Here is a 13,101-nt window from a genome sequence, read left to right on the forward strand (position 1 = left end):
TGTAACACAGGTGTTGATCGTCGTCGTCGGGAGGAAGCTCCGCGCGACAGATTTTACATCTGGCGGCTGTGCACCTGTGCATTCCGCGACGGGAGAGGTGCTTGCAGTCCGGACATTTATACAATTGTTGACAAACGCTGAGGTCTGAACCGGAGTGAATTCTAGGTTGTTTGTGCTTTAAATAACACGCACGTGTGCGACATGATCTGTTACAATCCGTACAGATTACAGAGTCCAGAAAGTGAGAGGGGCATGCGGGGTCAAAACAGAGGTTGCAGCGGTTTTGGCAAAAGTGTTCTTCTCTTTTATAATACCCGCGGTGACATTCGTCGCAAATGTACTGAATTCCTAAAAATGTTTTTAGATTTTTTATCCCGTAATAGTGATGGTGGAATAAGAATAAGTACAGCGGGTGAGGCGTGTTCGGGTAGTCTGTTTCGATTAATGAAAGAGTTCTGTCCTCGGGCGGGCGGTAAAACACGACGATTTTACGTTTTAGTATTTGTTCGAATTTACCTATGTCTGTGAGAGTTACCTGAGTGCGATCGCTCAACCCCGCTAAACGCTGCAGCTCTCTGCCGCGTTCCAGGGCCTGTTTATCTGTGAAATGAGGTTGAGTGAGGTGAATCAGGTTGATGGCAAAACACAGATTATCGTTTTTGTTTTTTACCACGTACAGACAGCGTCGCTTTTTGACTAGAATTTCATCGTCTAACATTTTGTGAATCTTTTTACGCGGGTCATTACTGCCACCGCCTCTAGGATTTCTAATTACTTGCACAACAATTTCTAGGGGAGAGCCTGCGACGATCGCTCCGTTTGATTGTATCAGCCTGGCTAGCAGGTCCTCAAAAACCGGTACAATGTTTTCAGCGCTTTCGTCATCGACGTTAAAAACAGAGTGATTTCGCGCGTGCTCGCTGATGATCTCCAGTTGAACCCGGTCGTTACGACTAACTTCCGGTCTGACCCTATCCGCTAGATCTACAAAATTATCCCTGACGTTGAGGTAAAATTGAGCGAGGTCGCTCGCTTCATCCGGAGAGGGAATGTTAAATACTCGCCTTATTTCGAAATTATTAAAATGTTCGCGGCGAGTCACCGCATCGTTCTGTACCCGAGATCCTCCTCCTCCTTGTTGATGCTCCGCAGGCCGGTCCTCCTCCTCCTCCTCCCTGGGCTGCTGTTGATGATGCTGCTCCACCTGCTGCTGCACCTGCCCCTGCTGCCGGTCGTAGAGCTGAAGAGCATTTTCTATCGGCTGCAGAGGGTCAAAGTTCAGTAGACCGGCAAGCCGTTCGTTTTCAATGTTTTGAAGGAGGACCTGCAATGCGTTTTCTAAAGGTTGTAGAGGGTCGTTTGGTGGTGGTGGGGCTATATTGTTTTCTAACGGTGGGGCTAAATGTTCATGGTTTCTGTTTAATTCTGCCACGGCTTCCAACAAAGCCTCAGGAATGCTGTGTTCTTCCGACATGATTTTCTTTATTTCTTAATTCACAGACTTTTACATGCTTTTACTTTACAGGTCCTTGTGTCTGTATATCGATGCAAATGTGCGAACTGTTGCGACGTACATGAAAGCGAGTTTTTCAAGGATTCTCTTCTTATGAAGCATCCGTCGAGCTGTAAGAAAAGACGGACAGAATGTATTTTTTAAACCTTACATTTTTTATAGAGCAGAGAAGTTTAATAGGTTCGATTCATCCCCCCGTCAATTACCTCTCAGTCTTCCGAGAGGAGCTCTCACTCTCCTGATAGGAGCCGATCTGGACGGTTCCTCCTCAACCTGATTTTCTTCCGTCTGATTTTCTGTATCGGTCTCTGTCGGGGAAAATAAAACAGAAGAGATTTAAGAAAACAATCTCATCCTTCCTATTTTTTTGAGAATGAAAAAAAAACGTTTTATTTACCTCGCTCCTCCGCCCGATTGTCTGTAGCGGCGGGGGATTGGTTAGGTAAATCCGCAATCTCGGCTGCCGAGAAATAAAACAGAAGAGATTTAAGAAAACAACCTCCTCCTCCCTATTTTTCGAGAATGAAAAAACTTTTTATTTACCTCGCTCCTCCGCGCGATTGTCTGTAGCGGAGGGGGCTTGAATAGGTATATCCGCAATCTCGGCTGCCGAGAAATAAAACAAAAAAGAGAAAGATTTAATAAATAAAAAACTTTCTAGCACGCTTTATACCACTCCAAGTCGGGAGGGGCGGTATAGCACACTCTGATTACTCCGCCACATCCTGATATTTATCGAAATGACGGATATTGCATCATATTGTTTACCTTTTGGTTTAAAAGGTATTTTCCTGCAGTTCTCCCGGTATGCGTTGACGAAAATAACGTCGTCGTCGTCTTCTTCTTCTTCTTCTTCTTCTTTTCGCTGCGGCGGGGTCTGTATATTCTCGGTTACCTCTGTCGAGAAATAAAGCAAAACTTTTTAAAAATCTGCTCCGGGTCGGGAGGGGCGGTATAGCACACTCGGATTACTCCGTCACATCCTGTTATTCAACAAAATGGCTGATAATGCATCATATTGTTTACCTTCGATTTTAAAACTTTTTTCTCCGCGGTTCTCCCGGTATGCGGAGACGAAAATAGTGCCGTCTTCTCTTCCACGCGGCGGCGGCGGAGGTTCTGCGGGGGATATGGCTTCTAATTCGCCGCGGAAAACGGCCGGATTTCTGCTGTTACTCACTGCATTATCGATTGTTTCTGTAAGTATCAGAGCATGGTTAAATCAAGTCTATCTAAACTTATTTAAAAAATGGTATATACTTATTTAAACGTACCGTAGTCCACTTGCGTGAAATCATTGATGTAGAAATCTAAAAGAAAGTAATCAAATTATTGACATCTCTGTTGATATATAATTTAAAGTCGTAAAGAAAAAAAAAAAAAAAAAAAAAAAAAACTTACCGGGGTGAGGTATGAACAGATCTGGCGAGATGGCCCTCTGATCGGCGTCGTTGTTTGAACGGGATGCTGACATAATATTCTCGGATTCTTCCTCGCGATTGGTAGAACTGTCACAGATAGCGACTCCCCTTCCGCTTCTTCTCTCATTTTATCCTAGTCTAGCGAAGCATCTGTTTTTCGCATCTTTCTCTTGACAATACCGGTAGTTAGAGGGGGTTTGTTTTTTTTTTGATTGCCTTCTTGCGAACGCCGTCTGTTTCTCCCCCATTCCGCAACGGTAAAATATGGCTTTGAGACGGGTATTTGTTTTACCAAATGGACAATTGCTGTCTGACCTTGTTCTTGCTGTTGACAAAACTCGGCTCATGGTCGACTCTTTCCCACAGAGGGGAATAAACTTATTCGAATATTAGCTTTTTTTCCTCGCTAAGACTAGTTTTATGGGGAGATGTAAGAAACAGGGTTACAAGCAATGATAATATCGGATGTTGACTCCTCAGCGTCATCATTTTCTATCTATTGAGAAAACTTATTGTAAAAAGTAATGAAGAAAAAAACTCCTCCTTGCCCCGCGGGGTGTGTGTGTGTGTGTGTGTGTGTGTGTGTGTGTGTGTGTGTGTGTGTGCCTTCTGTTTTCTGCAACGGTAAAATACGACTTTGAGACGGATATTTGTTTTACCAAATGGACAATTGCTGTTGACAAAACTCGGCTCATGGTTGACTCTTTCCCACAGAGGGGGGGGGGGGGGGTGCTTTAATAAACTTATTCGAATATGAGCTTTTTTTTCCACTAAGACTAGTTTTATGGGGAGATGTAAGAAACCGGGTTACAAGCAATGATAATATCGGATGTTGACTCCTCAGCGGATCAACATTTTCTATATATTGAGAAAACTTATTGTTAAAGTATTGAAGAAAAAACTCTCTACTTTGGTCTGACAAGGAGCAGGTTGCGTAAAACCTACCTCATATAGATGTTTTAATAATAATAATAATAATAATAATATTTTTTTTGGAGGGCGTGTTATAGGATATAAGCATTGAGAAAAAAAAAAAACCTGATATCTGCCGTCTCACTCCTCCTTGGCCTGCGGGGTGTGTGTGTGTGTGTGTGTGTGTGTGTGTGTGTGTGTGTGTGTGTGTGTGTGTGTGTGTGTGTGTGTGTGGGCCTTCTTGCGAACGCCGTCTGTTTTCTGCAACGGTAAAATACGGCTTTGAGACGGATATTTGTTTTGCCAAATGGACAATTGCAGTCGACAAAACTCTCATGGTTGACTCTTTCCCACAGAGGTGTGTGTGTGTGTGTGTGTGTGTGTGTGTGTGTGTGTGTGTGTGAAACAAGATCGCCTGTCGCTGGTTTGTTTTTTCAGTCTCTTGTAAAAAAAGGACTCTCAAAAGGAAAAGTAGTATTCACTAAGCGATATTTATTCAATTTTTTTACACATAGGCAGCCTGTAGGTTACAAGCGGATAGAAAGTTCTTCTTTTCATCACAAGCTATGGTGTATCTTAAAGGTTACAAGCGGATAGAAAGTTCTTCTTTTCATCACAGAATCATCTGCTGCATCACCGCTGTGGTTAGGGAACATGATGCAACAGGTCTGAAAATGACTAGACACTTCCGGAGTATTTCCGGTAGGGTCATAAGGTCCGGATCGATGCCTTCCATAGTAAATATGCTGTATTTGAATATATCATATTCAAAACCTTCTTCTTTGGGAGAGCAGATCTCATCGGGCACAGGACCGCTGCGGGGCTGCAGAAGGAAATCCATCTTGTGTCTGTGCCTTAGAAATTGTGATGGGACTCCTCTCTCTGCTTTTTTATTCCCCTCCAACAGATGGCGCGCTTCTGGAGGTTTCCCCCTCTCTAAAAACTTTTTTTCCCAACAACAGATGACGCGCTTCCGGGGGTTTTCCCCCTCCCTCTAAAAACTTTTTTTTTCCCCCAACAACAGATGACGCGCTTCCGGGGGTTCACCCCTCCTTTCTCGGGGTGCAATTCGTTACGGTTAGCAACAGATGGCGCGCTTCCGGGGTCCGCCCCCCTTTCTCAGGATACGATTCGTCACGCGGGGGGTTTCCCACCCCCCTTTCTCCGGATACGATTCGTCACGCTGGGGGTTTCCCACGGAGGGGAGGGGCGGGGGGTCAAAAGGTCGTGATTAGGGCCATCAATCACTTCGGATCAAATTTTGTCATAAGCTGTATGGGATTAACTCTCTCATATGTGTAGCAAAGGTGATTTGCTGTCATAGCGGCGCACTTCAAATTAAATTTTAAATTAAATAACATTTGAATTGAAAGAGATGACGAAGAACGGAGTAAAGTACTCGCTGGAACACAGCATAAGCAAACCTAATTCTAGTCCGCTGAGTTCTCCCTGTCTGTGCACGGCAAACTCAGATGGCACTCAACGCTTCCTCACAAGTGAACGCAGACAGTAGCTGTGTCCTAAAACGTAGGCTGCATCCTTCGGAGGCCGCATTTGAAGGCCGATTACGTCACAGCTAGGCGACGAAGGCTGTCCAAATTCGTCGACTCTTTCAAATGCAGCCAACAAATGCGTCCTTCATTTCCCCGAATTTGAAGGATCGGTCAGGTGTGGCCCACCATATCCCAGAATTCATAGCACGGCCCAGCCAATTCCAATTCCCAACAATGGCGGCTGCTATTAAGTTTTAATATTACTCTTATTAATCTTTCTGGGTCACAAAATAAACTTTTAACATACTTTCAGGCGAGAAAGTAGCCATGTAAACTTCAAATATCTGCTTGGTTTATTAAGACATTGCATATTTGCAAAAATGCTCCGATATTTTCGGAGACGTCTGTTACCCACCCGCTCGATAGCTAGCCGGGGGGGTTCAATGGTCACTCGACCCGGCGAGAGCAGCGGACTCCCGGCTTCATCGTTTTCTCAGGTTAAAGATAATATATAAGTCACTCGGATGACTTAAAAATGTAATTGTTTGGCTTTTTTCGATGTTTTATTTGTTCTGCAGTAAATCGGTTTGGCGTAGATCAAAGTTATTAGAGTAGATTAGATTAAACAAAACTTTATTAATCCCTCGGGTGGGTTTCTCTGGGATTTTCACACAGCTGAATAAACGTCAAACAAACTGTGAGACGGTCAAGAATTTACGCCAGTGTCCTGTTATATTTTAGATAGCAAAGAGCAGACGGCCGAGTTTATTAAACTCCACAGAGACAGCGGTGACGCAAATCTGAAGGCTAGACTGTCGCATTTCACAACCTCGCACTTCCGGCCTTTTCGGTCTTCGAAGGACCTGGCCCACGTAGACCGCGCAGGCCGGGTCCTCCAAAGGATTCGGCCTACGTTTTGGGACACAGCTAGTGTCTGTTTTTTTTCTGATACCTCACGCTGAGGACTGTATAGACAGCATCAGCTCAGCAACAGATGTCAGTAAGTTAGACCTCCTTACAGGTTACTGCCAAATCCTGCTTGCTGAAATAGCTTTTGAAGTCTCAGCATTTGTTACGCCTGATCACTTTTTGCAGTGTACTGTGATGGTCTTTTGAGATGAAAAATGCACCTGTGACCTTTCAAAGGCTAATGACCACCGTCCTGGGTAATGTTTCAAACTGCAATATTTATCTAGTTGATGTGGTTATTTATTTTCCCCATTGGGCATAGCACATTGCAACAATGAATCTTTTTTTTTTTTGAAGCAGAAGCTTCTCTGACACTAAACTTGGCAACATGTGAGTTTGGCAAGGCCACTGTCACCTAACTTTTGAAGGAACCTTTATGACCAGATTCATCCTGTTGAGGCTAAGGTTTCTGCCATTGTCGACCTTTCCTGTACCTACCTCCAGAAGGGAAATAGGTACATTCCTTGGGATGGCTAGATACTACAGTGCTTTCTATAGAAAATCTCCCAAGTAAAGGCACCTCTAACTAGGTTGTGCAGCCCAATGTAGCTATTTGTCTGGAGCAGTGAATGGCAATGTGCTGTTGCTATTCCAGATTTTTCCAAGCCTTTCCATACTCTTGTCATTTTTTTTATACATACAGTTTTGCTTCAGCTTTTTTGTATGTTATAACCCGCTCTTCTCTGTGGCTGGCAAGGACCAATAACAGCACAAACAAGAGTACCACACAGACCGATTGTTTGTGACACTGCCTCTTATAACCAACAACAACTTATAGACAACATCTGCAAAGTTGCCTGTAGTCTGTGTGCAAGGCCACTGTAAAACCATCATGCTTCTCCTTTAGCCATAAGATGGAATGACGAACTGTCCAGCCCTGTGTCAGCAAGGATAAGCTGCACTTCCGCCTTCATGAAATTTTGCACATGTGTCAGGTCTGGTGAAAATTTATGCATTTTTGGGTCTTAAACATGGGCGGTTCAACATGATTCTACAGCGCCACCTACAATCGCTTTATTGAAGTACTAGTAGCAACATGAAGTAAGCATTAGGTGATAATCATCATCACTTCATCTACATGAAACTTTCATTAGTGGTTTATCAAATTACGTGCAGCAGCAAGACTTTTAGTTGGTGGACACTCTTTATCGCCACCTAGTGTTCACAGGTGATCAGCGGTAAATTTATACAACACCCAAATAGCATCCCAGGCTTAATTCATTCATGTTACCGCGTAAAACGTCTCACCTTCAGCACACCTGGATGTTCACTGAGGTGCAAGGGCCATACTGTTGCTGCTTTAATTTAACTTGAGACTATTCAGTTGATTAATGAGTAATATAGGGCAGAGCATTTCTGATGCATGGCATATCAAGGGACTAGATGCATCTGCTGCATTAATTGTCATCACTCTTCCTTTAAAAAAAATTCCATTTACAATTCCCACCCCAATGTTTAGAATAATTTGATATACATAGGATATATTGTTTAAAATAGTAACAATGGCATCTCATCCACTGGTTTAGGGTGTGCATGTGATCTACTATATGTGTCAGCCCTGGGCTGTGTGCCAGATAAGTGTCCGTCCTCAGCGGGAGCCTCTGGTTTATAGTACAAAGCAGCATGCAAGGATCAGCATTAAGACATCATCTGCTAGAAAGAGGATGTGCAACCTGCAATACCTTTGCTTTGCCAAAAGCGTTAAAAAGCAGAATAATAGGAAGATAAAAGATAGAGGCATATAAAGAAACTGCCATAATTGTGTAATGAATCAGTGGTTTACAGCAGGGAGATGAACTCACAGGGAATAGCGAATGAATACTAAGTCTTTCTAAATGAAACTTTGCAATACTTTTGACCCTCAAGTCCTGGTCAACACAGCAAGAGACTGATTCCACTTTCATTTTAGCATGTCTTCGTCAATATATATATAGTGTGTGTGTGTGTGTTCCTGTCTAGCTATCTTTGTGAGGACCAAAATCTGCATTCTACTATACTTGTGAGAACCAACAGTCACTTGTGAGGACACACAACCCGGTCCTCACAAATTTGAAGGCATTTAAAGGCATTTTTGAGGCTCAAAATGTGGTTTTAGTGTCAGGGTTATAATTAGGTTATGGTTAGGTTTAGGGTAAGGATTAGGGTTAGGCATTCATTTTTAATGGTTAGGGTTAGAGTAAGGGGCTAGGGAAAGCATTATGTCAATGAAGGTCCTCACTAAGATAGCTGAAGGAGGTTGTGTGTGTGTGTGTTGTCAGGAGGGAGCTGTTAAATATTTAACATTATCTTCAAAACTATGTCCACCTTTACACAGCAGAATGCCCAAAGAAACCCACATCACATCGAGGTCGTGAAGCATGCCTCTCATTAAACTAGCACTTAGTCCTTTTCCGCTGAAGACACCCCATGAGTCGTTATAATAACGCACTCCAATGTAATATAAACTGAACAGCTACCAGGAGACAGCGCGATACAGGGAAGTCAAAAAGGTCTGCGTTTATTCAGGCAATTCACCGAGCGCTATGGCGCTTTATAGCATGCAGCACTTTGAGCTTCATCTGAACTTAGAAAACATGGGTCGGCTGGGAGAAGAGGAGTTGCTTAAAGCCTTAAACAAATTTATTTTCTTGGAAAATACTTACTACAAGCAGAAAAATTCAAACCCTTGCACTAGAAAAAACTTCATTTACTTCATTTATTTTAAATGTTTTGGGTTTTTTTTTTTCATTTGGGAAAGTTTAGATGATGAAAATAAAAAACATGATGTGATGCATTCTTTCATCCCTTAAAACTGCTTACAAGACAATCTAACTTTTTCTCAGTGGTCCGAAGCAGAAGCTTAGCGGTTTTGAATAGTTGCCAGAGAAAAGAAAACAGCCTTTTATATACTTACATTTAATAGCGGTGACAGCTCCACCACCACCATGGGCTCACTGGGTTGTGGTTCCGGTCGTATTGTCACGGTCAGGATTTTGGAGTTGATCACTGCAGGTGGACTGTAAAGACATTCGTTTTTTTATTTTTATCTTTTTTGTTTTTTAGACAAGTGTTGGTGTACATTTAAGATGGAGCTGAATGGGCTCTATGACTTTGGAGAAAGACCAAAAATAATACATACAAATACCAACAAATAACAAAAGCAAACTAGTAGGAGGTGAGGAAATCTAAAAGAGAGAAGAAAGAGAGCGCCTGACTAAAAACAGAATACTGCACCCATTAACATTCAGCATGGCTACAGAGTGAAAAGGGTTTTAACAGATCCAGCTAATCCACAACCAAGAGCAGTGACCTGAATAAAAGGGCCCGGGGCCAGCACAAACACCATATCACAATGGCCTTTTTCACAACCTCCTGATTTCTTCTAACTTTTATTACTGCATGTTCTATGCAAGTTTTGGGACCCATTAGGCCCACACCCAATCCAAGCTCAGTGTACACTTCCAAAAATATACTGACAACTCAAAGGAAGGGGGAAACATCTAGGGAAGTGTGCTTTTTGATAAGTGTGGTAAGCAGGCGCAAGGACACAAGAGAAGCAGCAGAGTTGTAAAAGGGAAGAAAAGACATATGGAGAACTGGAAGTTCGAAAGAAGGGAAGGAAAAAATAGAAAATGCACAGAAATAAAGAGAGACTGTTGTAAGAATGAAGAGACCACGAGAGAGATTAAAAAGTCAGACAAAGCGCAAGAAAAAAATGAGTTACAGAAAGGTAAAAGAAAGGACAGCGAAAAGATAAGAATGAAATGTGGTTTTAAATCCTCAATAACAATAAAGAATAATTAAGTACTCACGTCGCTGGAGGTAAAATGATGGCAAGTGTCCTGTACAAGATGGCTCCAATGACATAGTACATTGTAGATTCTGTTTCGGCTTCTTGCTCTGAAAGAAAAGAAAATCAGTACGTTTTAATACCTTCAAAATAAACTCCAAATCTTTCAGCCCATCGGCCGGTTTATCCCATATCCCCCTTGTTATCTTGTTCAAAGGCTCTTGTTGCTGAAAACTACAATGCAATGAAATTTTCACAACAACAAAAACAGCTTGAGGCAAATGGAAAATATTTCATATCTAACATTTTATTTCAACCCCCCCAAAAAAAAAAAAGTCAAACAGCTCTAGACTAGAATCTGCTAAAACTCATCAATGGCTATACACTGATGCTAGGAGCACAATGAAAATGACATGGAAACTTGTGACAAGTTCAAGACGCAACTTTGGGCTGTGGTGCGTAAATGCTCTGTATGATTTATTGCTGCCCTTGCTAATCAGTGTCAGAAATACAAGTAACAGTATGTACAGGCCAAAGTTGTTAGGACACCACTGGCCACTCTCTCGCGATTTCTGAGAATAGAAGTTGTAGACTAGTGACAGGGAAAGTAAAGAGAGCAGTTCTAACCTGTAGAGCTAACCAGCTTCTGCAGTACTTTGATGTAAAAACTAATTTTAAAAATGGCCGTATGTTGGCTTTGTTGGGATAAACTGAAATATAAATCAGTAACTGAAGTCATGTGTAACCATATTCTGCACTGGGGTATTGAGCCTACCAAGGAAGAAACCAATGCTACTGCTACTAGCACTGCTAAGGTTAGATAACTCTGCAAAATATAATAAAAAAAACCTATGAATTTGCAATGTCATACAACGCACAGTGTTGCAAATTTCAGCAACATTTAAAACACGCTTGAATTAATCAAGAACGTAATTAACAGTTTCATGTATCTCCTAAAATACAGATATAATATATGCTTGGCTAATATTTAACATTGCGCATTTAAAGTGTGCGCAGTTTGAAATGTTTTCTTTTACACTACGCTGCTGCAGGTTTGTTCTCTTGTTTAAACGCCCAGAAAATTAGTCGCTATGAACGCTCCTAATGTTTACCACTGTTTAAATATGCATGACCTATATGCATGCAGCTGTAAGAAACAAACATAACTTGATCTCCTGACATTTCATCAAAACCTGGATTGCATTCATTATTCATCTGTTTCATTCATAAACTCCTTCAGACAGGTCTGTGTTTGCCCTTCCACGTAACCGGTGAGTAGTAGTATGTATAATGTGATTGATTTAACAGTGCAGCACCTCTGGTGCATTGATAATAGACAATAGAAGATAGTGGAGAAATGAAGGATGTGGACAGGATAGCTTAAAACTAATAACCCTCTTTTCTTTAAGGATAAGCCTGATGATTTTCCATAAAGTCTGTAGTTTTACTATTTAACATAAATTAAGTTTGAGCTAAGTTGCACTGGTCAACTAAATAATTAGATTTACCTGTCTCATCAACCATCAACATTTCAGCCTAATTTAAATGTACTCCTTAAATGACACTAACATGCTCTGGTGGCTACATCAAAATAAGAAAGGTGAGAATATTGCAGCGCCTTCCCAAAGTTTCTGGCAGCTACACATTCCATATCCAGAGTAATTATGCTTCTCAGCTGAAAACGTAAGTCAGGTGCAAGACGCTGGTTTCACACTTTGTGTGGGTGGAGACACTGTGTCACTTTGTTTCCTTTGAGCAGTTATAGTAGCTCAGCATTACTGTGTATCTAGAACTGCTGAAGTATCAAAACCTCATTCCTAAAAGCAAGCCTTTTACCAACATGCACGAAACATGAGTAAAGAAAAGTCAGTGTGTCAGACAACTTCAGACACTGTCCTTGTCCCTCTCGCTTCATGTTAGTTCCAAATCCCCTTTCTTCCTATTCTCCTCCACCTCATCACACACCCCTCTTATCCATCTCTGTTGTTGTTGCTATTCTCCCATGCACTTTTCAACTTTTTCACTCTTTTCAATAGTCCTCTTTTACACCCCCTTGCCTTCCATCGCTCTATTGAGTGTTCTTTTGCCAAAAAGAGCAGGAGCTCCCAAGGAGATGTAGTGTCCCTCTGTAAATGTCACTTTGTCTCAAGTGAGAGGAGGCAGAAGGAAGCAGAAGGGGGAAAGTATGAGGGAAAGAGTTCATGCTGAGAGATGCCACTCCCTCCTTTGCCCTTTTAGGCTGAGAGAAGCAACGGAGAGGCATCAGCAGAGAGAGTGTGGGGGGGGGGGGGGGGGGAAGACAGAGAGGGCTGATGGTATCAGACACACTGGGTGACTCATCCAAAATCTGTCTGCCTGCTGCCTAAGAGGTAATACTTGGGAAGAGAGATAGCTATGCAAAGACAGACGAGAAGAGAAAGAGGAAGAGACAAAAAGATCTCAACTGTGGAAAAAAACGCAATTGTGAGACTTGCGAGGAGGCAAAAAAAACAGATCAAAGTCAGCATGAGAAAGCCTGCAAGTTTGATGGATCCTAATTGGACAGTGTCTGCCAAGGCATGCAAATGAGAAAGTCAATGTATTATGGGTAAATGGTAAATCTATGTGAGGGGGTGGCACTCCTACGCTTGAGGATGATTAATACCACAAAAGCACTCAATCACAAAACTCTAATTTCCCATGAACAGACTTTTTGTCACTCTGCCCTTGCTAAACATCTAAATGATTGGTGGTCAGCTGTAATCCAGGAAAATGGCAAACCACCAGTCACCAGCTGTGAACTTTAATATGTCATTTATCAGGAAAATATATTCTTGCAGTTGATTCTAAGCCATAACTTAGCAATTTAATCGAAGACAGAAAGCTCCTTGTCAGTTGTTTTTTTCTTTCTTCCTTAATTTTCAGTACTTTTCTGTTTTGCACACCACAACAAGTGTGGTCTCCTGCTTAAATAAACATATTGATCAGGCTCAGGCTACTTTGGTTCAGTGATGCCAATATTACCACTAACTGCCTTCTATTTAA

General features: G+C 42.0%; 2 protein-coding genes across 3 annotated transcripts in view; both read right to left on the minus strand.

Moving 5' to 3' along the window:
- Positions 1-13,101, minus strand: part of adgrb2 (adhesion G protein-coupled receptor B2) — a 286,719-nt gene that overhangs the window by 118,568 nt on the left and 155,050 nt on the right. For both annotated transcript variants that reach the window (XM_080863973.1, XM_080863974.1), the window contains 2 exons: positions 10,100-10,187; positions 9,202-9,304 (listed from right to left, as the gene is read on the minus strand). In XM_080863973.1, coding sequence (XP_080720099.1) covers positions 9,202-9,304; positions 10,100-10,187 — 191 coding nt within the window. The remainder of the gene's footprint in view (positions 1-9,201; positions 9,305-10,099; positions 10,188-13,101) is intronic.
- LOC308385156 (uncharacterized protein) lies at positions 1,424-2,987 on the minus strand (the record flags this gene model as incomplete). The annotated part of the gene is made up of 8 exons (XM_080863938.1): positions 1,424-1,623; positions 1,720-1,821; positions 1,911-1,973; positions 2,057-2,119; positions 2,282-2,410; positions 2,540-2,710; positions 2,788-2,823; positions 2,915-2,987. The coding sequence occupies 8 exons, from the start codon at positions 2,985-2,987 to the stop codon at positions 1,520-1,522; spliced, it is 741 nt and encodes a 246-aa protein (XP_080720064.1). The 3' UTR covers positions 1,424-1,519.

The sequence above is a fragment of the Rhamphochromis sp. 'chilingali' genome (assembly GCF_963969265.1).
Source record: "Rhamphochromis sp. 'chilingali' genome assembly, chromosome: 17".
NCBI lineage: Eukaryota > Metazoa > Chordata > Actinopteri > Cichliformes > Cichlidae > Rhamphochromis > Rhamphochromis sp. 'chilingali'.